This window comes from Chelonoidis abingdonii, chromosome 2, assembly GCF_003597395.2.
Source record: "Chelonoidis abingdonii isolate Lonesome George chromosome 2, CheloAbing_2.0, whole genome shotgun sequence".
Classification (NCBI taxonomy): Eukaryota; Metazoa; Chordata; order Testudines; family Testudinidae; genus Chelonoidis; species Chelonoidis abingdonii.
Window position 1 is genome coordinate 42,232,936 of NC_133770.1, and position 25,209 is coordinate 42,258,144.

General features: G+C 41.9%; 1 protein-coding gene across 5 annotated transcripts in view; it reads right to left on the bottom strand.

The window, feature by feature from the left end:
• CACNB2 (calcium voltage-gated channel auxiliary subunit beta 2) overlaps positions 1-25,209 on the bottom strand; it is a 463,236-nt gene that overhangs the window by 40,627 nt on the left and 397,400 nt on the right. For 3 of the 5 annotated variants that reach the window (XM_075062307.1, XM_032777577.2, XM_032777578.2), the window contains 5 exons: positions 24,710-24,786; positions 19,369-19,502; positions 15,797-15,877; positions 15,273-15,331; positions 12,475-12,584 (listed from right to left, as the gene is read on the bottom strand). In XM_075062307.1, coding sequence (XP_074918408.1) covers positions 12,475-12,584; positions 15,273-15,331; positions 15,797-15,877; positions 19,369-19,502; positions 24,710-24,786 — 461 coding nt within the window. Of the gene's footprint in view, positions 1-12,474; positions 12,585-15,272; positions 15,332-15,796; positions 15,878-19,202; positions 19,223-19,368; positions 19,503-24,709; positions 24,787-25,209 lie in introns of all 5 variants that reach the window. The other 2 variants (XM_075062308.1, XM_032777581.2) reach the window with 1 other exon arrangement.

Here is a 25,209-nt window from a genome sequence, read left to right on the forward strand (position 1 = left end):
CATTAGAGGGTCCCTCCCTTACTTATGACTTGTCCCTGAGTGGTGATTAACCAACTTCTAGGCAAGCATCTATACTCCATCCGCGCGAGTTACTCTTGCACTATCCTGTCTCTGCCAACACCACGCAGAATTTCCTCGTATGACACCACGCAACTGAGGGAGCGAGACAAGACTATAGTTGCCTCCTATTACTGCTGCATTTACCCAGGGCATTGAACTTCCATCAATGAGAGCCGGGACGGCCACCGCCAATCTGTATACTATCTGTCGAAACTGATCAAGAATAACCTGCAAAGGGACTATTCTTCAGAGATACGTCCAAGACCCCAGCACAATAGCTTGGAATGCTTTCATTTGGCAAGCGTTGGACAGAACATATCTCGAACATCTAATGAATGGGCTAATCCGTGTGGTACCATGCTGCGGAAAGAGGACATGAAGCAGTAACTGATATATCAGTTTCCGAACGAGGTGAGCACACCGACGGTATAATTGTGGACATAATGCAGACTGCCAAATCACCTTAAGGGAAGTCCTCGAACCTGCCTTCACACACACCCCTCCTAGATTGGCGAAGAGATCCCACTGCTCTGCAACTGTAACAAAACACTTACCCTAAAAAAACACAAAAAAGGACGTGCTCAACCGCATTCAAACACTCTCGCTCATTTCACCGCAGTGCGCCTCATAGTTAACGCAATCTCAGGAAAGGCATGGTCAATTATGTCACTACAATGCTATGTCCTATATCACGAATATTCAACGCACCTGGTTGGCCACCACTCCTTTGCTTCGCATTACTGCTCTGAGTTCAACAGTTCTAGAGATGATGCAGCCTTGGCTCAGCAGTTTTGCCATTCTGCAACATCTCACTCTGACCCACCCACTAGGTAAGGCTTGGGATCACCGTAACTGGAATGGATATGGCATCACTCGAAGAGAAAAGACAGTTACTGCCTTGTAACTGTTGTTCTTCGAGATTGTGTTGCTCATATCCATTCAGACCCGCCCTTCTTCCCCACTGTCGACTGTTGAACCAGAGCATAATGCGAAGCAAAGGGGTGGACCGAGGACCAGGTAGCTGTGTGACATATTTCCTGGATTGGTACATGAGCCAGGAAGGCAGCAGATTAAGCCTGAGCCCTGGTAGAATGTGCAGTGAGATGGCTCGAGGGAACATGAGCCAAATCATAACAAATGCGGATGCACACTGTCACCCAAGAGGAGATCCTCTAGGAGGACACAGGTAGGCCCTTCATTCGGTCTGCCACTGCAATGAAGAGTTGGGGCGATTTACGAAAGGGCTTCGTCCGTTCGATATAAAATGCGAGCGCCCTACGGACATCTAGGGAGTGCAACTGTTGCTCCCATCGTGATGAGTGCGGCTTCGGGAAGAAGACCGGAAGGAAGATGTCCTGATTGATATGGAAGGCCGATACCACTTTAGGGAGGAACTCTGGGTGTGGTCGCAACTGCACCTTGTCCTTGTTGAAACACAGTATACGGTGAGTCCACCGTGAGTGCCCGAAGCTCGGAGACTCCTCTGGCCGATGTAATGGCTATGAGGCAAACTGTCTTCCAGGTCAGGTATAGGAGCAAGCAAGTTGCTAACAGCTTGAATGGTGGAGACATAAGTCTGGTTAAGACCAGGCTGAGGTCTCAGGTAGGGGCAGGGCAGCGTACTTGGCGGTATAGGCGCTCCAAGCCCTTGAGGAACCTGGAAACCATAGGGTGTGAAAACACGGAGCAGCCACTCTCCTCAGGGAGGAAAGTAAAAATGGCCAACTGCACCCTCAATTATGATACCGCTAGGCCCTGCTGTTTGAGAGACCAGAGGTAGTCCAGGATGGTGGGGATCAAGACCTAAGTGGGAGTAACATTTTGCGTTTCGCACTAGCAGGAGAAACGCTTCCACTTGGCCAGATACGTAGACCGAGTGGAAGGTTTCCTGCTATCCAGGAGTATTTGTTGTACTGAGGCAGAGCAGTGTAACTCTGACTGGCTCAACCACGCAGGAGCCATGCCGTGAGGTGAAGGGACTGCAGGTCTGAGTGGTGAAGTCTGCCATGGTCCTGAGTTATGAGGTCTGGGAGAAGAGGCAGGGTAATTGGGCTGGCTATCGACAGGTCGAGCAACATGGTGTACCAGTGCTGCCTGGGCCACGCTGGGGTGATCATGATCAAGCGAGCTCCGTCCCTGTGGAGCTTTAGCAGGGCCCTGTGAACCAGTGGGAACGGTGAAAAGATGTAAAGCAGTTGGCTCATCCACGGCATCAGGAAAGCGTCCGAGATCGAGCCCGGGGAGAGACCTTGGAAGGAGCAGAACATCTGGCATTTCCTGTTCTCGTGGGAGCGAAGAGGTCTATGCTGGGAAATCCCCACTTCCGGAAAACAGAATGAATAATGTCCGGACGGATCGACCACTCATGAGAGCGGAAAGATCTGCTGAGTCGATCCGCCAGAGTGTTCTGAGCCTCTGGGAGAAAGGACGCTACCAGGTCTATCGAATGGGCTACACAAAAGTCCCAGAGTTGAATGGCTTCCTGACAAAGGGGGGGAGGACCGTGTCCCCCCCGTTTGTTTATGTAATACATGGCCGTTGTGTTGTCTGTGAACACTGAGACACAACGGCCTTGCAGATGCAGTTGAAACACCTCGCATGCAAGGCAGACTGCTCTCAACTCTCGGACATTGATGTGCAAGGCCAGCTCCTGAGATGACCAAAGGCCTTGAGTGCGAAGATGTCCGAGGTGAGCACCCCAGCTGAGAGATGACGCATCCGTCGTCAGGGCCATAGAAGGCTGGGGTGGATGGAACGGCATCTCTGCACACACCAGGGAGGGCGTCAACCACCAGTCGATGGAGCCTAGGAGTCTCGGGGGAACCGTGAGGATCCTGTCTATATTGTCTCTCCCCGGGTGGTATATTGAAGAGAGCCAAGTTTGAAGGGGATGTAGGCGTAGCCTGGCGTGCTTGGTCATGAACATGCAGGCAGCCATGTGACCCAGGAGGCCGAGACAAGTTCGAGCCAAAGTGGTTGGGAATTTTTGTAGGCCTTGTATAATCGATATCATTGTGTGAAACCGCGGCTGTGGTAAGCAGGCCCTGGCGAGACTGGAGTCCAGAATGGCCCCAATGACCTCTATTCTTTGTGTGGGAACCAGAGTAGATTTCTCTAGGTTGATCATCAGGCCTAGTTGGATGAATAGGTCCTTGACGACGCCCATGTGCCGCGTTAGTTGGGTCTTGGAGGCCCCGCGAATGAGCCAATCGTCGAGATACGGGAAGACGTGTATGCGTTGACAATGGAGGGAGGCGGCGACTTCGGCCATACACTTTGTGAACACTCTTGGGGCTGTGGAGAGGCCAAACAGAAGGACTATAAATTGGAAATGTTGACGGTTGACCACAAACCTGAGGTACCGTCTGTGCGGAGGATAAATGGCAATGTGAAAATACGCATCCTTCATATCGAGGGCGGCATACCACTCTCCAGGATCCAAGGATGGGATGATGGTCCCCAGGGATACCATGCAGAACTTTAACTTTATCAAGAATTCATTGAGTCCCCGCAGATCTAGAATTGGTCTGAGACCTCCCTTCGCCTTGGGGATTAGGAAATAGCAAGAGTAGAATCTCTTGCCCCTCAAGTCCTCTGGTACCTCCTCTATAGCTCCCATGGCAAGGAGGGACAGTACCTCCTGCAAGAGGATTTGCTCATGAGAGGGGTCCCTGAAGAGGGACGAGGATGGGGGGGTGGGGGGGGGCGAAATAAACTGAAGGCGGTATCCAAATTCTACCGTGCATAAGACCCAATGATCTGAAGTTAGTTGGGTCCACGCACGGAGGAAAGAGGAAAGGTGGTTGCAAAAGGGAGGGAAAGGATCCTGTTGAACAACTGGTACGTCGCCCTTGGGCGCGCCTTCAAAAGTTTGGTTTAAGTCCCACGGGTGGTTTGGCGGGGCCATGATTCTGACCCCCTTGGGGTCCAGACTGCCGTCTACGATTACCTCGGCCATGCCTCCTGCCGAAGTCCTGCCGCTGTCTAGGCGGGGGGTAAGGGCGCTGAGGCTAGGGCCGGAAGGGCCTGCGCTGAGTCTGCGGTGTGTGCAGCCCGAGCGAGCACATGATCACCCTATTGTCCTTCAGACTCTGCAGCCTAGGGTCAGTCTTTTCCGAAAATAGGCCCTGACCTTCGAAGGGCAAGTCCTGTATCGTATGCTGCAATTCAGGTGGAAGGCCTGACACCTGAAGCCATGATATTCGCCTCATGGTAATTCCTAAAGCCAGAGTTCTGGCCGCGGAGTCGGCTGCGTCTAAGGAGGCCTGGAGAGAAGTTCTCGCCACCTTCTTTCCTTCCTCCAAAAGGGCCGCAAACTCTTGGCGCGAGTCTTGGGGGACTAGCTCTGTGAATTTCTCAACTGCCGCCCAGGTGTTATAGTCATAGCAGCTAAGCAGGGCTTGTTGGTTTGCCACCCTCAGTTGGAGACCCCTGGAAGAGCAGATTTTACGCCCCAATAAATCCATGCGCCTAGCTTCCTTTGCTTTTGGGGCAGGGGCTTTCTGGCCATGGCACTCCCTTTCATTAACCGACTGGACGACGAGAGAGCAGGGAGGAGGGTGTACGTACAGGTACTCATACCCCTTAGAGGGCACCGTGTACTTCCTCTCAACTCCCCGAGCTGTGGGCGGAATAGATGCTGGAGACTGCCAGATGGTATCAGCCTTCGCTTGGATCGTCCGAATAAATGGTAAGGCCACCCTTGTGGGAGAGTCAGCCGACAAAATATCTACCATCAGGTCCTCTATCTCCGGAACCTCCTCCATCTGGAGGTTCATATTCAGAGCCACCCATCTCAGGAGGTCTTGATGTGACCTTAGGTCAATTGGAGGAGGGCCCGAGCAGGATGTCCCCACCACCGCTTCATCTGGAGAAGGGGAAAAGGAAAGGCCAGAGACAATTGGGTCCTCCGTTGTCTCGTGGACTTGGGCGATGTTTGGCTCTGGTGGGACCTGAGGGTCTGGTGCCCAAATGGGAGCATCCTCCGTAGCCGCAGGAGGGGGGCGGCTAACAGTAGCCTCCAGCACCCAGTGCTCTGACGGTACAGAGCGTGATGGCACTGGAGGTCCACCTTGGGCTTGGTGATATGCCCAAGGTGTCCAGAAGGACCACTGATGAGGTCCTTGGTCTTGAGCCTGGGTCTCTTGAAAGACACGGCTGGGAACTTCTAAGTCATGGTCCTGTGCACAGGAAGCACTGTCCGCACGGGATGACACAGATGTATGGCGAGACGGCCAAGGAGGAGCTGAAAACCCCTGAGAATGGTCTCCATCCCTGGGTAGTCTGTCTGTACGCTGCAGCAGAGAGCGGTACCGGGCGCTATACCGGTACTGGGAACAAGACCAGGACCCGCGACTGGAATGGTGCCGGGAGGTCGACCGGGACCTTGAAGCTCGACGCCAAGAGCGGCTGTGAGAGGTGCGGTGCCGTGAGCAGTGCCGGGAGCTTGATCGGTTCCGAGAGTACCGGGCCTGTGAACTGGGTCTTGAACGGTGCCATGAGTGCGACCGGTACCGAGATGGAGAACGGTACCGGGACTGCGAGCGGCGTCGGGACCGGGATCGGCGATGGGACCAAGAACGCCGACGGGACCGTGATCATGATCGGTGCTTCTCAGCGGTGCCGAAGGAGGATGGTCTCAGTAGGGCAGGCTTGCCTACAGACTGTATAACCCGCACCAGCAGTACCGGGGGTTGAGGCAGCGCAGACTCCAACAGTGCAATCAGTTCCCTTGCCGTAGAGAAAGTCTCCGGCGTGGAGGGAACAGTAAGCTCAATGACAGCGCGTGCCGGGGAGCTGTCAGGCACCGGATTCTACGGCTTTTGCGGGACCGGAATCGATAGTGCTGAAGTTGTCAGTGCCACGGCGGTTGTTGGTGCCGGGCGGTCCGACTTAGGCGAGTGCTCTGACTGCGGGGTGGACACGGAAGCCGCAGGAGTCTTATGTTTTTTTACCCGCGGGGAGAGGGAGCGGTGCCGAGCAGACATCTGGGCCGGCAACGGTTGGTGCCGAGGGGCCTTAGCGGTACCGGTGCGCTCCGGTGGCAAAGATGCACTTCTCCCCGGTGCGGACTGTCCGGCGCTCGGTGCTGATGGTGGAAGAGTAAGAGCTGCCTCCATCAGGAGCTGTCCAAAACGAAAATCCCGCTCCTTTTTGGTCCGCAGCTTGACGGGCTTGCAAATGCAGCACTTATCTGCAAGGTGGGATTACCCAAGGCACTTAAGGCAGGAGTCGTGTGGATCTCCTGTCGGCATCGGCTTGTGACAGGCCGAGCACGGTTTGAAACCCGGTGAACCGGGCATGGGCCCCAACACCAGGTGAGGGGAAGGGGCTAATCCCCGAACCCCTCTTAACTATATACACTAACTATGTTAAAGAAAATAATAAACTAACTGCAAGTATAAAAATTTGAACTATATACACAATAACGAGATAACTATGAGTAGCTAGGGAGGTGGAAATCAGCTAAGCCACGCTCCACTGTTCCAACGACCGACACGGGTGGTAAGAAGGAACTGAGGGGTGGTTGGGTCGGCAGGGGTATATATCCGGTGCCATGGCAGTGCCACTCTAGGGGGCGCCCAGCCGACCCACCGAGTGTTGCTAGGGTAAAAATCTTCCGACGAACGTGCACGCGGTGCGCGCACACCTAACTGAAATGGATATGAGCAATCACTAGAAGAACAGAGATTTTTAGCTGTCACTTTGGTTTCCAACAAGTCAAATCCTCAAATCTTTATTTTTACAACTCCCTTACTCAGACAATTTTCAAGGAAGACTGAACAATATTAGGTCTAAAATGAACATCTTTGTAATCCCCCAAATGCAGTTCTTTACCCCCATGTGTTTTATTTGGAAGGGGTTGGTGGGGGGGAGGTTTGGTTCTCTCTGCTCAACATGTTAACTCTGCTGTGGGTCTCACAGCAAAGCTAATATACTTCTATTATATACTTAACTGCTGTGCAGCCCCATACTCTGTGGTCTGGTGAAAATCATTCTTACAAAAGGCTGATTTATTTCCCCAGTGGAAACAGATTTTTACTGAGATTGCAAGTATAGCAGCTTTTCCCCCTTTTATTCATATTTTTCTTTCCTTTTAAGAGACAGTAATGTAAATCTTTTTTTTTGTAAGCTTGATGTTTTTAGGAAGGAAAAAACAATGTGACTAATTGAATAATAAGGTGGGTGAGGTATTATCTTTTATTGGGCCAACTTTTGTTGGTGAAAGATATGAGGGTTCAAGCTTACACAGAGCTCTTCTCAAGTTTGGGAAAGGTACTCAGAGTGTCACAGCTAAATACAAGATAGATCAGATTGTTTAGCACAATAGTTATCAACCAGCGGAATGTGTACCTCTGGGGGTATGCAGATGTCTTCAAAGGGGTACATCAACTTATCCAGATATTTGCCTAATTTTTACAATAGGCTACATAAAAAGCACTAGTGAAGTCAGCACAAACTAAAATTTCATATAGACAATTACTTGTTTATACAGCTCTATATACTATACACTGAAATGTAAGTACAATATTTATAACTACATGGTAAAAATGAAGAACTAAGCACCTTTTCAGTACTAGTGTGCTGTGACACTTTGTATTTTTATGTCTGATTTTGTAAGCAAGTAGTTTTTAAGTGGGGTGAAACTTGGAGGTACACAAGACAAATCAGCCTCCTGAAAGGGGTCCAGTAGTCAGGAAAGGTTGAGAGCCACTGGTTTTGCATAAGGAGCTCACTTGTTGTAAGAGACCATTCAAGGTGAAGCAGGCAGTTAAAACCTCGGCAGTCATAGGACAAAAGAGGGTTAGTGTGTTATAGGTTGTTGTAGTGAGCTATAAATACAGTGTCTTTACTGAGTCCATGATTTTTAGTGTCTAATAAAGTTATGAATTTAAACTCTAACTCTCATCGTTGGAAGGGGTGGTGCAGGTTTCCTTCGAGAATGAGAACTGAGATATGGAGTGCTTGTTTTGGGAAAAGGGTTTGCTCATGTGTGATATGGTGTTTTTGTCTTATCATTTTTATGTGTGAGTTCATTTGAGAGTACAGTGACTGTCTCATTTCACCCACATAATTGTTGGGGCATTCAGTGCCCTGGATAAGGTATATCACCTGTTGTTATAGGCATGTGTAGGATCCAGGGATCCTGGAAAGTGTGTTGTGGGGGACACTGATCATCATAGCAATGGAGATATGTCTGCAGGTATGGCTTGTTCCAGTGTGGGGTTGTAGAAGACAACTAAGGATGTATGGTCAAAAGGTCTCTCTGGCCCATATTGAAGCAGGTCCTCTGAGGGTACTTTAGTGGCTGATTCCATGATGTAACTGAGTAATATTTATATTAAAATTAGTGGTACATTTTCAGAGGACTTGGTGGAGGTGCAATTTATACCCTAAATGTTAATTTGGACACAGATCAGAGTCCCTTCTCCATCTAATTACTTGATATACTCCCACAGTGCAGTTTTACAAATGCAAATTATGTCCTTAATTGAGTTTCAGGAGCCAGGTGTGGCTGCAAATTTTGTTGGTGCAAATTGAGCCTGTTAAAACGGGTCTGCTGTTTTGAAAATTCACCCCTTAATATACTGTTCATAATTCTGCATATACAGCTGTTGAACATGATTAAAATACAGGAAATTAAAATTTTAAAATGCTGCTGTTTTAATTTAAAAAGTCAAATTTAATTGCAATTAAGTCTAGTGAAAGTAATCTCTTTATATCTGCAGAATGACCAAATACAGATAATAGTAGCCCTGCCATAGAAAGGAGACCAGGAATGGATTCATTGGCTGATGCAGTTCTGCTATTACAATTGTAGCAGTACCAAGCATCAGCAGAATAACCAAGGAAGCTAAATTTAAATTGCACACACAACCTTAACTCTGGTATTTCCTAACTTTTGAGTGCTTGACTTTGCAACCTTAATAATGTTCTTTTAATATAAAATCTATGTGCAATTTCCTAGATTTATTTTTTAAGCAAACTGGAAAAAGCAGAAATTCCATCATGTGGAATCATATTGATACCCACATGAGTCATCAGCAGGGTTGTACCTTAGGTTCACACACAGATCTCTGCCACTTGAGAGAGCAGAGTAAGTGATAGCTGTAGCAGCTTGTCATCCTCTAGGTAGACCAACATTTTAGAGGGGAATGAGACATATTTTATCAGTGGCAGGGCTGGCTCTAGCCATTTCGCCGCCCCAAGCACGGTGGCACGCCATGGGGAGTGCTCTGCTGTTCGCTGGTCCCGTGGCTCCGGTGGACCTCCCGCAGTCATGCCTGTGGATGCTCCACCGTAGCCGTGGGACCAGCGGACCATCCGCAGGCATGCCTGCGGGAGGTCCACCGGAGCCGCCTGCCACCCTCCTGGCAACCGGCAGAGCACCCCCCGTGGCATGCTGCCCCAAGCACGCACTTGGCGTGCTGGGGCCTGGAGCCGGCCCTGATCAGTGGGTTTCCACAGATATTTGTTGCCAGCAGATGAATGATGAGACTCAGGAATCTTGGGTTCCATTCCAGGCCTTGGAGGGTAGTGTATTCTAGCAGGCATGTCTCTTCTGACCATTCCTCCAAACTTAAACCCATCTGCCCAGATCCCTCTAACTTGTTCCAGTCCTATCTCTTTCCCAAACCAGGCTCCATGTTTGCATTCTCCTATTCTCATCTAAGCAGCCCCAGTCTCCTCTCCACAGGGTTCTCATCCAAGTCCCACTCTCCTTGTCCAGCAAGTTAGTCTCACTCCTCTAGACTTCTCACCTCAGACCCATCTCCCCTTCCCAGTATCCTTGCCCAGCCAGTCCCAGTCTCCCCTGGATCATCATCTGATCTCGTTGCCTCTCCAATCCAACCCAGCCCATCATTTCCTTCCCTCGCTCCCAGTCTCAGACCTCACCTCAGGTCTTGGTCAGAGCTTCTATCTTCCTCCACCATCCTTCAGCCCTAGTCTCTCCCCCAGCCCCTTGGCTCCTTGTCTCAGTCTTCCACCCAACAACCCCAAGTCCAGCTCTTTGTCCCCTCCGAATTCCAATAATTCAATCAGGCATCTTCCTCTTCCACACTGCCTGGGCCCAGTACTCCGAGTACATGAGAGATAGACTCCTCTTTTCAGTTCCAGTGTCCAGACCAAGCCTGGCCTGCAGCAACTTGGCTGCAATTACAGGGAATGTCCTGCTTAGCCCTGGGATACAGCATACTCAGTTCTGGCAATCTTTGTGGAATTTAGCTGCAAAGCTCTAGTGAGTTTTTATTTAGCATGTATGAACTGTGATTTTTCACGGGTTTATAACTTGGCCAAATTTGGGCAGATTTTGCAAGGAATGGCAAAAAGAACATCCTTGACACAAAGGCCCTCTCTGTCAAATTTCAAAACCCTGCTCCAAGGCATGGGATTCTAGCTCAAAGGAAAGGTTGCCAGAATTTTTTTTAACAGGGAAGAAAAATGTATCTTTCCCTAGCTTCATTCTTGGAAACAGCTAACTGTTTTGACTGAAATTCAGCCTGAGGCAGATACCCTGAATGGAAAATTTCATCCCAAATGGTTAAAGTTTGGCAAAGTTAAAAGCAACTGGATACAACTTAGAAGTGCTAGGCAACCTTAATAATAGATGGAGCTACCAGCCCATCCTATATATAACACACATACGCACACGTATACACACACATAATTTACGCTATTGCAGCTGAGATTATGTCAGCACTTCCACAGTAAGTAGAAAGAAGAGATGCTGAGGTGCTGCATGCTAAAGTCTGTCGTTAGAGCTGGGTGAACAATTCACCATGAACTATTTATTCAACAAATTTATCCCTTTTCCTCTTAAAAAACAGACAAAGTTTTGCAGATTTTCACTTGTGAAATTCTTTGATGCATGTTTTACATGTTCAAACACATTTTAGCCTATTCAACTTGGTACTCTTGACTACTATGATTATTCTTCAAGTATTAGATATTAATTCATTGATATTCAAGCTGTTCAACTGATCACCATGATATTATTTGCATTCTATGACTGAATGACCTAATCTATATAATCAACTTTCACTTTGGCTCCAAACAAATTTAACTTCATCTTTTCATTAAATGATAAAAGCAATTTTGGATACAGGCCTGAAATTCTATCACAGGAACGTTCACATGAATAAAACTTTGCATAAAGCAAATATGAAGGCATGTGAACACAGTCAAAATGAAATGTATTTAGAAATGATCACAATGTTGTGTAACTAAGTTTTCTTATTATACACCCAGCTCTACTTGCTATCCAAGATCTCAAAGGATGGGTTTTCAAAAGCAAATTTTCAAGCAATTAATGTAGCCATTTCTTAGTTACAGGAATATATTCTAAAAAGTCCAACTTCTACACAACTATAAATGTTAAGTTATCCAGCAAAATACATATTTACTCAGACTCTTTGTTTACAAACTGATTATTAAAAGTATATTCACCAAAAACACCAGAACGGTTTCAAAAGCCATTCTAGTCTCTAATAACTAACACATTTTCTATCGACTATGCACAGTTTCATAGATTCCAAAGATAGAAGGGACCATCATGACCATCTAGTCTACCCTCCTCTATAACACAAGCCATAGAACTTTTCCAAATAATTCCTAGAGAATATCTTTTAGAAAAACATCCAATCTTGATTTAAGCTTTTCAGAAAATAAGATAAACTAGATTTATTGTAAATATAACACAAACAAATCAAAATCAGGAAAATCAGACTTAAGGCTGATCTTCCATCTTAACCTTACTCCATACAGAAGTGCAATTGGCCAGATCCCAAACTAGTGTATAATCGGTGAAGTTAAAGTCAAAGGAGATATACCAATTGGCATGTTGAGAATCTCACTGAATATGAATTATGGATATTTTAGTTTCAGTTATATTAGTCACAACAATAGAAAAAAAGTACTTTTTCTGCATTTAATTTTAATTTTTAATTAAGTTGCTCAGATCCAAGATAATTCAATACTGAAAATGAAAACTTCAAAAATATAAGTATATATTACAGGTATCCCAGCAAAGCTTCTTTTACTAACCTTGAAGAATCCACCTAATTGCTGGTATTGTGAAACTGTATCTTTACTTATCCAAAGGGATATCCCCACGTTTTATCTGCATTATGGGCTAGTTCCTACTCCCAATGAGGCCAGTACCAAAGCTAACATTAATCCCAATGGGAGAAGGATAGCCCAGTACCAGTACCTGTAAGTATTTTCTCAGGCAGTGCTCTCAGAAATGACTTTACATTTTTAGGACTTCTGATTTGTTGTCTTTGTGCCTGACATTATTGTGAACAGTGCTCCCGTCACAGCAGAGAAGGTAGATGATTTTTGTTATAGACATGAACTGGGAGTACTGGACTGTAGTGCCAATCTCTGGTTATTATCACTATATACACTACTTACCTAAGCTTGATCTTGTGTTGGACCGTTCTATTATCGCATGCTTACTAGGATTATTTAATACTGAGCGTTTGGCAAGCGAGATGTCTGCTGTGACCCGTGTGATTGATATACTGTAAAACAAACAAACATGTATGTTACTCATCATGCAGGAAAGTGGGGACAAAAGTCAGACAATTAATATTAAAAGATAGTGAGGACCAGAAGGAGAAAAGAGGAGGCACTGTCCTCTTTGTAGGAAGTGGAAGAGTGGATTATCTACACCTTAATTAATACTGCTTCAAGCAGCACTGATGGAAGTGCTGCACCTGCATCCCTTTCTTTGTTTACATAGTATGATTGCACACCTAATGGTAGCCTCGTTACCATCTACAGGAGCCACACTGCCAAGGGAGTAGGAACCAGAATTTTGTGGAACATACTGTTGTCCTTCCCTTGGGATCCTAGGATTTACAGAGTTAGCAGGTTACACCTCTTGCTTTCTCTACACTCTAAGATGAGATCGGCTAGAAAGAAATACAGGAAGATAACCTCTGCAGAGTTTTGCGGCCCCTCAATCTCCCTCCTACAGGTATCTCCATGGGAACGTAAAACCTGCCACATAGAAAACAACATTTTCCCTAATTTTTGTTTGAAATATTGATCCTCATGTGTAACATAAATAGCAGTATCTATGGAGTTACAAAAGTCATAAGATGGCTTAGTACCTAGGCTAGTGTATACTGCAGCCCAAGACTGTAATTTTTTTTATCAAATGGCTCAGTTTTCTTGTGTAAGTTTGTAACAGGGAGCAAGCTTTAAATTTCACTGTCATAACAGATTCCACAATACACTATTGATTTCAAATGTTTGGGATCTAACTGTAGAGAATTCAAGTATGGGTAGAAAAGCCAATGAAAGCCATGGGCTGAGTGCCTGGCAGACTCTGTTGGGGGACTAAGAGTGAGGATGATTAAATTAGAAATGATTATTTCCAGTTGGTCACAGTAAGCTGCTATAAAACCTTTTGTATTTTCTTTTTCCTATGAAAACAGCTCAGCTTCTTCTTGTTTCTACAGTTAACCTACATCCTTTGGCTTGGTTCCACCTTCAAACTTTCCGGACTATCCAGGTCTAAACAGAGGTCAAATTCTTCCAAAGATGAGATTTAAATCAGGCTGATCCCATTTCTTCCCTCTCACCTCCCATTTATAATTTTATTTGCCATTTAAGAGAGAAGAAATGGATTTGCTAAGTACTAAAAGCCATATTCCCTCGGAAGATAACTCATATGCAGTTAAGTTAAAATCTCACCAAATAGCTCAATTTACTTTGATATGTGTATTTATCTGTGTAAAATCCTGAACTACCAAATGCAGCAAACCAGAGTTTATACATGAAAACAGAATTATTTTTTACAGTAAAAATTAGAGACTTTTAAAAAACATATCCATGGTCTGCTTAACAGCTAAAATCAAAGCCAAATGTTATGATTCTTGGCATAACATTATACAGATTATTCCATGTAGTTATGAAAAACATAGATCTACTTTGCACTACTGGATTTGTTATACCCATTTGCGAAAAGTTAGAGATTTTTATATCTTGCAAAACAAGTTTTCCATTTTATTTTTGTCAGTTTCCTTTCCATGTGCTATAGAGAATACATTCTCCCTTTTCTTTCCCAAATGTAATTATGTAACAATGAATGAAGTCAAATTTCTATATTATTTTAAAACCTCTTGTTTCATCCACTATGATTTTTTTTTTAAAGAGAATGTATCACACCATGAAGAATCTGGTGTCAAAACTTACAGAATACAAGGAACTTAGCAAAAAAGGAAAGATGTTCCAAATCTTCCTTCTGTTAGCAATACTCAAAATTTTGCCACTACAATTTCTGAACGATACATATCCATTATTTGATGACTTCACTGCTATAAAGGATGACTACTATGGTATGCCAGATGACTGATCCTAGGAGACAGTATCATTTCAATTTTCTGTATTGTTTAGCATCTCACAAAGTCGAAGCTCTTAATTGAAAATGTCAAGTTTTCTCCAGGCAATTTGGCAGCACTTGGAGAAATGGCACACTTTTACTTCAACCTCTGTTCAGATAAAGCATTTATCAAAGAATACAGACATGCCTCCCTTCTGGTTCCCTCCACTTTATTTGTTCAGAGGGCAGCTGCCTTGGTATATATATTCACTTGGGGCCTGACTCAATATCAAAATCAAGTTAATATAAAGATTCCAATTGACTTCACTGAACACTGGATGCTTAACATTCGAAGAATAGAATGTCTTGCTGCTAAAAAAGTGAATTGTTATTTAATCCTTGTATTACACAGGTGCCTTAAGGCCCCAATCAGGATCAAGACCCCCTTGTACTGTCCATATCTGTCCAGGAGAGCAGGTATCACTCATGCAACTTAAACTAAACAATGCTTAATTTAAACAAGAGAATTGTTTTAAGTTCATGCTTTTACCACACATTTAAAACTTTGGGCAAGTGGTTAGTCGCTTGGATTTCAGTTGCCACCTCTGGCCACAAACTGCCATCTTCACCTTACTTTCAATAATATGCATGTGTGTCTCTTGGACTTTTCCCATCTTCATACAACAATAATGCTCTCTGCTTATGAAGCTTTCATTCCCTACCACAATTTACTGCATACAAGAGGTGCTCTAACATAAACTGCACCCTATTACCAAAATTCTTTTCCATTGGTACCCTGGTTAGAATGCTATTTCTCAGGAACCCAATAATTTCAAAATAAGAACTATATTCAAGTAAATAGAGATTCCATAATACTTACCGCCCTTCAAACCTGTGTTTTAAAAAATCAAATAATGCTTTTTGCATCATATCTGTCACCTAAAAGCAAATAAGCAACAAATTAAAACTCTGTGTATGAAATAAATACTACATGGTGTTAATGACTTTGAAAATTTGGTTATTTGGTGTTTTAAGGATTATTAAAAACTTGTGACTCCTGGTGGCATGGTGTGAAAAACACATTTACAGTCTGTCAAGTATCAGAGGGGTAGCCGTGTTAGTCTGGATCTATAAAAGCATCAAAGAGTCTGTTAGTCTATAAGGTGCCACAGGACTCTTTGCTGCATTTACAATCTGAATACTTTAACTTCCCTTGTCTGAATTCTGATAAGCAAAAATATAAAATAAGAAAGCCTTTATCCCATAGTCTCTTATATTTTTGTCTAATCTTCCCGTGGCATTAATCGATTCTGTTTAACATCATTCGCTCTTAATCCGAAAATTGGAAACTAAAGACAGACCATCTTTTACACATCCTGAAAATAGTCACTGACAATTACTTACCTCATATCCCTTCAAGGAAGGCCCCACTAAAACGACTGGTCGCATAGAAGGCACTACATCATAGGGAGGGACGTGCTCTGTCTGTATAAAGGGAAAACACTTTAAGAACCTCAGCATGCATAGAGAATGGTATTAATTTACAATATAAGTAACTCTGAATTTCCAGCAGTGTCACAAAAGGGAGACTTGGGGATTCACTGATGTTTCGTTGCCTCTTGCAGTACAAGAAGTGTGGTTTGAGGACTTCTGTTGAAAACACCTTCCATTTTTATCCCTTCCCTCTCTCCCTATACAATTGGGAACTGGCCCTTTTCGAAACAGTCACACATAATCTGAGTGGTTAATGGTATGTGTTGTTTCTGAAAGTTATTTTGCATGACCACTAGTAGGGCTGTGACATATGAGTAAGGACAGAAGGTTCTTCTCAAAACCCTATTAAGTCCATTATAAAATCTAATAAAACTATTATTACCAAGGGGAGGAAGAAAACGAAAACCAAAAAGAAGGGGAGAAGGATTGCCCAGCTCTTCTTTCATATCTCCTGCTTAATAAATCATAGTGACATCACTGTAAATTCCCATGGAAATGTTTACATTCTAACTTCCATAGTCACACCCACAAATTCTAAAATATGTATTACCATCATTAGCAAATGAAATCACAGTAATGACTGGTCATGTTAGTATTTACAGAAAGTTTAAACAAACACAGCTGAGAACAGCATGCTCCTTCTGTCAGAAGCTCCTATCTGCTCTCAAGGACAGGGGTTAGGTTAGTTACATACTATTTAATAAACTACTCACTGATGTATTATGCACAATTTATGAATGTTTGAGTAATTTTTCTTTAAGATATGTTGGTGTAAATAATGTATGTCAGAAGACTGCCAAAATCATATACATTAATATTCATGGTAAAGAAGAGGAATCAAACAGGTTTGAACTAAATTGTTTGCACAAGACATCCCAAGACTACCAAAACTGGCTTATCAGGCAACTTTAAAAATAAAGTTTTGGCTGCTTTTTTTGTTTGTTTTAGGGGAAAAAAAATATGTTTCAAATCCACCAACCTGGAAAACGTTTAAGCGGAAGTATGCCAGATCTATTTGTGAAAGGCCCAGTACATAGTACAAATACATCAGTCACCATCATGGGATATTGTCATTGTTAATTATTTCAGGACTCAACATGTCCCAAGGTTAATCACAATAAAAAACCAAGGTAAAAACATTTTCAAACACAAAAAACAGAGACAAACATTAATACAGCAACAGCACAAATGCCACACAAGCAGCAGACTAAAGCAGTCTAAAACATGGAAAACAATCTTGTGGCTGAATCTTTTTTTGTTTTGTTTTGTTACATTTAGGTTCACCACATAATTGGTAACATAAGAAGAATGAATACCAGTGCCCGAGGCATCATAAGCATGTGAAGAGAACTTATTTACACAGGGCAAGATCTTACTTAAGATGTTTTTAAGAAAAGCCCTGTAACTATGTTGTGTAATTATGAAAATATACTCTTTCAACTTTTGTTACTAGGAATGTAAATAATCTGATGCATGCATTACAGTGACAATCCCTAAGAAAAATCCATAATAGGTCTGTAAATGTTTATGAGGTCAAGGTTAAAATGCAGTAGAGCTTTCTTATAAGGTGGTTGACTATCCACAAAAGCTTAACACTGATGCTATTAGTCAACAAGCTACCTAAAAATTAGGGAAGGTACAGAAATAACCTTGTTTGATGGAATACTGGTGTTTAAAATCTATATCGCAGCAACTCAATTTATTTTTGCCTTTACCAGCTAAAATTAACTATTTTGTCAGCAGAAAATTAGTGAAAAAACTGTACAAAATTATTTGATGAAAGCATCAGTCATTAAAATTAATAAAGAGTTTAGGGGATCAATCCCCTACAATATCAGGTAACTCCCCTCTAGGTCTCTGGTTGAAATCTGTCCGAGGCTGGTGTTGGCAGATATTTTACCATAGGATGGTTGTTAAGTGGTTTTTACTGTCTGAAATTAGTTGAGGGCGTCCATCCAGTTTCTAATAGACAACTGTCCACGTTACAGAAAATATCCACCACAGCTGGAAATGATTCTGAGATTCTAATCAGAGAAGTCAAAGAATGAATAAGCATATAGAATCTCATCCCTGTAGCAGGTCCTTCTAGAGACAAAGGCTAAGCCTTGTGGAGAGGCTTACATTGATAAAACCCAATAAAGAGATTCAGATGTCTTAATTTTGCATACTATTTGCATTTTTGATATGATTAATTAAAACATCATTCAGAACACAAGAAACTCCCATTCCATTCCAGGCATTCTATAATGGACCGAGAATAAGAGCCATGTTATTTAAGAAAATTATTCACTGAAGCAAGCAAAAGGACCTTTTTATGGGGGGAGAAGAATACACTATTTTTTGAAGAAACATAAGAGGGAAGATAGAGGAGGAATTTTTGCACCACTAAGCTTGGATATATCCATAGAATTGGCAATACTGTAATTGGCAGTACTTATAAGCAGTATGACAGTGTTACTTTTGGAGAGAAGGTTATAATTAAAAACTAAGGAAGAGACGTTAAGAAAAATTAGAGGATTAAAAATAAAGTAGAAATATAGTAGCTAGCCTAGTATCGCAGCTGCTAAATATTTTGCTGATAGACAACGTATCCAAGCAGGGTTCATAGGCACACCTTGGAGTCCCAGTAAAGGGATGCCAACAGCATAATTCAGTAGCACCTTTGTTGGCCAGTTTTTGGACAGGCACTAGAACTGGAGAGGACAACCAGTCCCATTTTCAATGGTTAAGATGCTACAAGCTGATTGATGGAGGAGAGGGCAAGAACACTGGGAGAGAATTTATATATGACAATAGGAAAAACTCACAGTAGACCGCCAAAACAAGTCTGCAGTTTTCCACTGGTCTTGCTCATCTGCAGATTTGGCACCTAGTGGATTAGAAGTTTAAATACTGACTAAATTTAAAATTGAAGGGTGTTTTTTTTTGTAAGTACAAGTTGAGTATTTGATTAGATTTTAATACTAGTTTTAATAGACTGAATTATAAGTTAAAAAGCTTGAAAAAAAAGAGACAGACAGATAGAATAAGCATGCACCAGAAAGGTGCATTATATGGAATTGTCAATGTTTTACTTCCTTGAATGTTTAAAGAAATTCCCATTGTGCCTATTATTCCATCAAAAAGGATAAGTACTGTAACAGTGTTTCACTGAGTCACTGACTGTACCTAGCATGTTTGTTTTAATGTATGGAATCAATCATCAGTTGATCTGTTTCTTCCTTAGTTCTAAAATGATTGTCTTGTATAAATTATGGTAATAATGCTAACGATGCCAGTGGCAGGATAAACACAGCTCATGTCAATGTAAACTTACCGATTTCTGCTTCTGCTTAGCTACAGCAGCATGGAAAAGAAACAAAGAATAACAAAAGCATGCATGTTATTGGCTTGTCAAAGGACGCAGACAGTTAACAGGACTAGAAATGTGATGCAGTGCAGGTGAGCAGGTGGACAGACAGGAGCTCGGAAGTTGGTGTTACCTTCTTAAAGAAGGGCATTCTTTTCTCTTTGGAGTGGGGTGATGTTACACTGTTTGCACTGGGTTTGGGGGAGCGATGGTTTGCTGGAATATCATTTTCTTCTGCATCTAAGCCAGTGGCATCTATGTCTATAGCTATATACAGACAAACAATTCAAAATTATCAGATCATAGGGAAAGAAGAAATAGGTTAAAAAGAAAAACAAAAGAAAATTAAACTACCTGAAGTAAAAAGAAAATAATCAACCATGACTAGAGAACTCAGTAAAAACTTAAAGGGAAAAATTTAAAGGTGCAGAACATTAGGATTAGAAAACACACAAGGCAATATCTGTAACAACTACTGTAACATTTTCTTCAAATTCCCTTTTACAGAATTAAATCAGACATCCACAGGTCTACTCTCACAAAACTGTTGAATGGTCAAGTTCTGCTCTTTGTTATGTTGATGAAAATCTGGAGTTCTTCAGTGATGTTATTCTGCATTTACATCAGTGTAAAAGAACAGAATTTGACCTACAGTATCTGGATTATTTATTTATATGTTTATTTTACAAAATTCTAGCACATTTTGAACTATTTTGAATTAAGATTTTAGTATTATGTACTTAGGATACTAAACACAGAAAATTTTTCTGTCTCAAGTTTTAATTCCATGAGTCAAAATCTGCTCAGATACTCAGTTACACACAATTATCTGAGAGCAGAATATAATTGGCACTACCGTTTAAAATCACATTATTTAAATCAAAAATGTACAGTAGGCATAAGATACATTCATTAGAAATAATAAAACATATCTACTGTTAATGAACACTTAAATGAATGGCAAGGGGAAGAAAGGAAACCTAGCCTAGTTATCATGGAGGCATGCTGAATTCTGCTGAAAAGATCAAGTGAGGAAGCGGGGAGGGCAAAATGGACATGGCAACAATAAACCATTGCTACTCCACTACCTTCTCCAAAAGAAAATCATATCCATCAGACAGAGGGGGCAGCATAAATATATGGTGCACCCTACAGCAAGTTAGTGATTAATGACAATGTAAACAATAAAAAGATTAATGGACTCAGCATTAAATGGTTTCTAGAATGCAAAGGAGAATGAAAAATTGAGCTCTCCTCAGTGTATGGCCAACAGAGGTCTGCTAGCTATATCAGAAACAAAGTATCCTAGGCTTTTTCAGGCACACTCACACAGAACAGTCTACAACAATCTTGGGTATTATGTTAAACTTGTCTTCAATGAGCACCCTCCACTGCTGACAAATGGACACAGGGAATTAATCCACAAAAATTGTGTATCCCTATCCTGGGAAGATCTTACCTACCCTTTGACAGATACCTCGAGATTCTGTCTCTCTCTAAAAGAAACAAACTTTAGAAACACTTGTATAAGGAAGTACACTGAATTGAATTAATTCAAGGCCTACAAGGTCCACTAGTGGTAGAAGACTTTAGCTAAAACCATAAATGATCACCTTGAGTATTATAAATCTAACTAGGTGACCTCCATGCTGCTGTTTTGTGGGAGGGACAGCACTGAACCATGGAGCAGTATTAGCCATCAAGTTATCTGACTAGTAAACAACTGGATCAGCCAGTCTACATGCAGCTTCTGATTTAAGAGTTACTTGGGGCAGCCATCTCTTCTATGTGAGTAATACACATTTTCTCCTTATCCATGTAGCCCAGTATTCCGTCTTCTGACACTAGCTGCTCCCAGGTGCTTCGGAATAGGGCAATTACTGAGAGATCCATTCCCTGTTGTCCAATCCCACCTTCTGTCATTCAGAGACTTAGGGATACCCAAGCATGGAATTGCATCCCTGACCATTCAATAATCTCCAAGAGTCTTATTTAAGTACATCTTCCTGAACAGAAACTTTAAACATGGCCTCCCCAGAAGATCATTTGGCCAGATCTCCATTCTGACATCACTCTGATTCCACTATAACAGCCACAGAAAAAAACAGTATTTTCCGCCAACATTTTCCCTCTCAAATTATAAACAACAATTTTTATTTGTATAGTTCAATCAGTATGCTATGTAGTATAAAAATCAATAAGAATAAAATGGAGTAACTCAGTAGAAACAAGGGCAATTATCTCCCAGTTCCTGTGTTCCTATGAACAAATTTGCTACAGGAGATATTTTGCTTAACTGGTTCAAGTGCTGTGGCATGGATTAGAGGCCCAGATGACAGGTCCTGAGCTTCTGCACTTTCCAGCTCTGCACCCCACATTTTCACCCTCTGGTATCTGGGTCTCAGTGCACCAGACAGCTCTTAACTCCCTGAGCAAACCACCATGGACCAAAAAAACCCAAAAAAACAACAACAAAAAATAAACCAAAAAAAACAACAAAAAACCCCCAAAAATCTATCCAACAATACATAAGAAACAAAACTTGAACACTAAAAAAAGTGTAATAAACTCTGAACAAGAGAGTTTAAATAGGATTCACTCAATATTATACAGCAGGAAGCCAAACTGGGGACTAACCACAGAGATATATGTATAGAGAGAGAGAGAGAGAGAGACACCTATCTCATAGAGCTGGAAAGGACCTTGAAAGGTCATCAAGTCCAGCCCCCTTCACTAGCAGGACCAAGTACTGATTTTGCCCCAGATTTCTAAGTGGCCCCCTCAAGGACTAAACTGACAACCCGAGGCTTAGCAGGTCAATGCCCAAACCACTGAGCTATCCCTCCCCCCTTTGGCTAGGGAGCTGCCTAGATCCTAGTCTTGAGTTGAGGGAGGAAAGAAGATACCACCATCTGCTACACCCACTCCTATGCAAATTACTCTGAGTGCGTTTAACTAAATCACCTACACCATTCTGATAAAGACATATTTTCAAAGACAATTAAGATGAATTTTTCTGTAATACAAAGCATTTGTAGTAACTGAATAGCCAGTGAGTAAGTAGTAAAATATACTCCTAACTGCCTAAGTAAATGCAATGGCCATCTCAAGCAACATACAGGCTTTGATGTTCCAAGACTCTTCAGGAAAAGCCAGGGTATTACCAGAGATGGATGAAATATTTCAAGCTAAAAACTCCCCTCCCCTCAAAAGTCTTTTTTAATTTTGCAAACTAATTTGATTTTTTTAATCTGACAAATTAGCTTGTTGGTTTTGTATTTGTCATTTTCAGGTTGTGTTCTTTGCTTTCACTTTTCTTCTTTGATCTTCTTCATGTTAGTCCCCCTTCTTCAGCAGTCGTTATTATCGCTGTTCTAATGTACTTGGTCATCACTATGATTTTGGGTCTTTATGTTTGCTCATCACATTCAGTTGCCATCACATTTATTACGGAGGTTATGAGGCTTGCATGGACTGATTAGACTGGTCCAGAAAGACAAAGTATCTCATTTTTCAGCATTTGTTCATTTTGTTTGGCGTTTGTTTTTTGCACTGCAGGTTTAAATTGGTCAGCCTGGTAACATACTGTTTTTTTTTTCTCCAAAATTGAAAAGTGAAATTAACTCATCCTAGTTCCCATTTCTGCACATCATGGAATTAGTCCATACTTTGGTACAGGTGTCAATCTCTCCCAAGCAGAACGCCTGGCAACAGAACAGCAGTAGTGTTGCAGGTCAGAACTCAGGTGCATTACGAGAGTGGAATGGGGTGATATACATGGTGCTTGTTTACTGCCATGCCTAATTAACGCACTACTATCTGTTTCCCTTAGCATATTTTAGACAGAAATATGCAAAAACAAAAACATTGGGATACACCAGCAAGCAAATATTCACTGTTTATGACTATGTTCCCCAAGCCTCAATATGGAGGCGTCAAGCATAGAAAAATTAATCTCTTGGAAATATGGCTTCCTGTTTACATGAATGCTTAAATACAGGGGAGGGGACCATGTTCTCAGAAGTCTCAGTACGGAGGAAAATACCAGCTAAGTTGGGGCTCCTCCACACACCCATGCATATTTTTGATAACCAGGTTGGTTCATCTCTGTCTCAAATTGTATCTCAAGTAATCATTCAATTTTCTGGCTACATTTTCAGTTCTCTTACCACCAAATTCTGTAAAACATTCTGTGAGCATTAAATGAGATATTTCAAATAAATGGAAATGCATTTGCTGATCTATTGTACAAATATTTTTAGTATACAAAGTCTTTGATCCTGAAATATCACTTACCACTACAGACAAAGCCCAAGTGCTATAAAACTATACAGAGATCACACTGCCTACCACCAAAATGCTTGGGGTGACATGAGGTTCTTATTGCTTGCAAGTACTATGTACCTCTGTTTTTTCACTCACCCAAAAGATGAAACATCCAGCAATACAGTATCAGGTCTTTAATAAATTTAATACAGTGTTAGGTCTTTAATAAATTTCTAATTGCTTAATTTAGTAGTTAAAATTATACAAAAATATTTTAGGAAGTTTAGGTATTTGAATATAAAATAAATATTTCTTTTCACCCAACTGATATAACAATGAAAACTCTCTCTCTCTCTCTTTTTTTTTGGCACATATACTCCTTAGGATTCTGTTCAAGATAACAGGTCATGTTCCAGTTTCCTTTAATTAAACTAGCTATTCTTAGCATGCTAGTGCAACTCATAAGTGCAATTGCTTAATGCCTCTTGAATCTAACCAAAACTAAATTCAAATGTGCCTGCTTGTGTTCTAAATGCAAAGAAGTGTTTATTAAAAAGAATTCTGCATCAAAAAAGTAAAACAAATCTATAAGAATTGAGTCATGATCTGCTTTGTAAAACCTAATAAATTGTGCAAATAAAAGCTCCTGATGTTATAAAATTATGTAGTTTCTGGTAGGTTTGCAGGGCCCTAAAGATATTCCTGATTCATCTCAGCACCATCTTCCTTTCGGTACTTGAAGATTATCCTTACTCATCAGGATTGCTCAGGAGAAATGTTTGACTGTCTTAGTATAAAACAACAACAGCTGACAAGTCACACATTTTCAGAAGAGCACAAATTCTGGAAAGGTTTAATCTCACCTTATTTTTCCAGCCTAATTCTCACCCCCTCCACCATGATTTTATAACATAAATCATAGTGAAATCAAGACAGCAGTTGAACAGATTTGATAACAACCATATGACTGCATGAACTAGCCTGGAAGAGCAATAATGAATTTGTACAATTCCCTCATCTCCAGCACAGACGTAAACCAGTCTCACATGACAACACAATCACCTGCCACTGTGCCAAAGATGACTAAAAGTTAGGAAGACCTTTTCTCCAACTCAGTTTAAAAAGTATAACACAAAGTAGTGTAAATCTTAAAGGACTAAACACACAATTCTATAAACAGGTTGTCTAAAGGCTAGTGACCTACTTACCAGATGATGGAGGTGTTGATTTTCTGGAACTAGGGACTATGTCACCCAAACTGGATGATGAATTTCCTCCTGATTTACTAGAGTACAGCAAGAAATCAGTGTTAAAATCCTAGAGTCTTATCAGTAGTAAATCAAGAATGTATTCACTATCTCGCTTTCAAACTATCAAATGGGTCACTAGCAAAGACAGGCAATATACCTGATCTCAGTGTAAATTTACACTTTAAAACAAAATGTATGCACACTTTGGGGACTGAGTGATTGCACATGTTAATTTGTTTCCATATTGGTCCAGTTTTAATGCCTAATGATTTATTCTGCTGGTAGTTATATCTACTAGGAAGATATACCTACTTTCATTGTGATCTTAATATGAACACTTTTTCAGTAAATCCTTTGGACATACACATAAAAATATTTTCCTTCATATACTTTCTCTCAGAACTGCTGATAGTAGTACTCAAGGAAGGAAAAATATTGTCTTCAAAAGCACACACAAC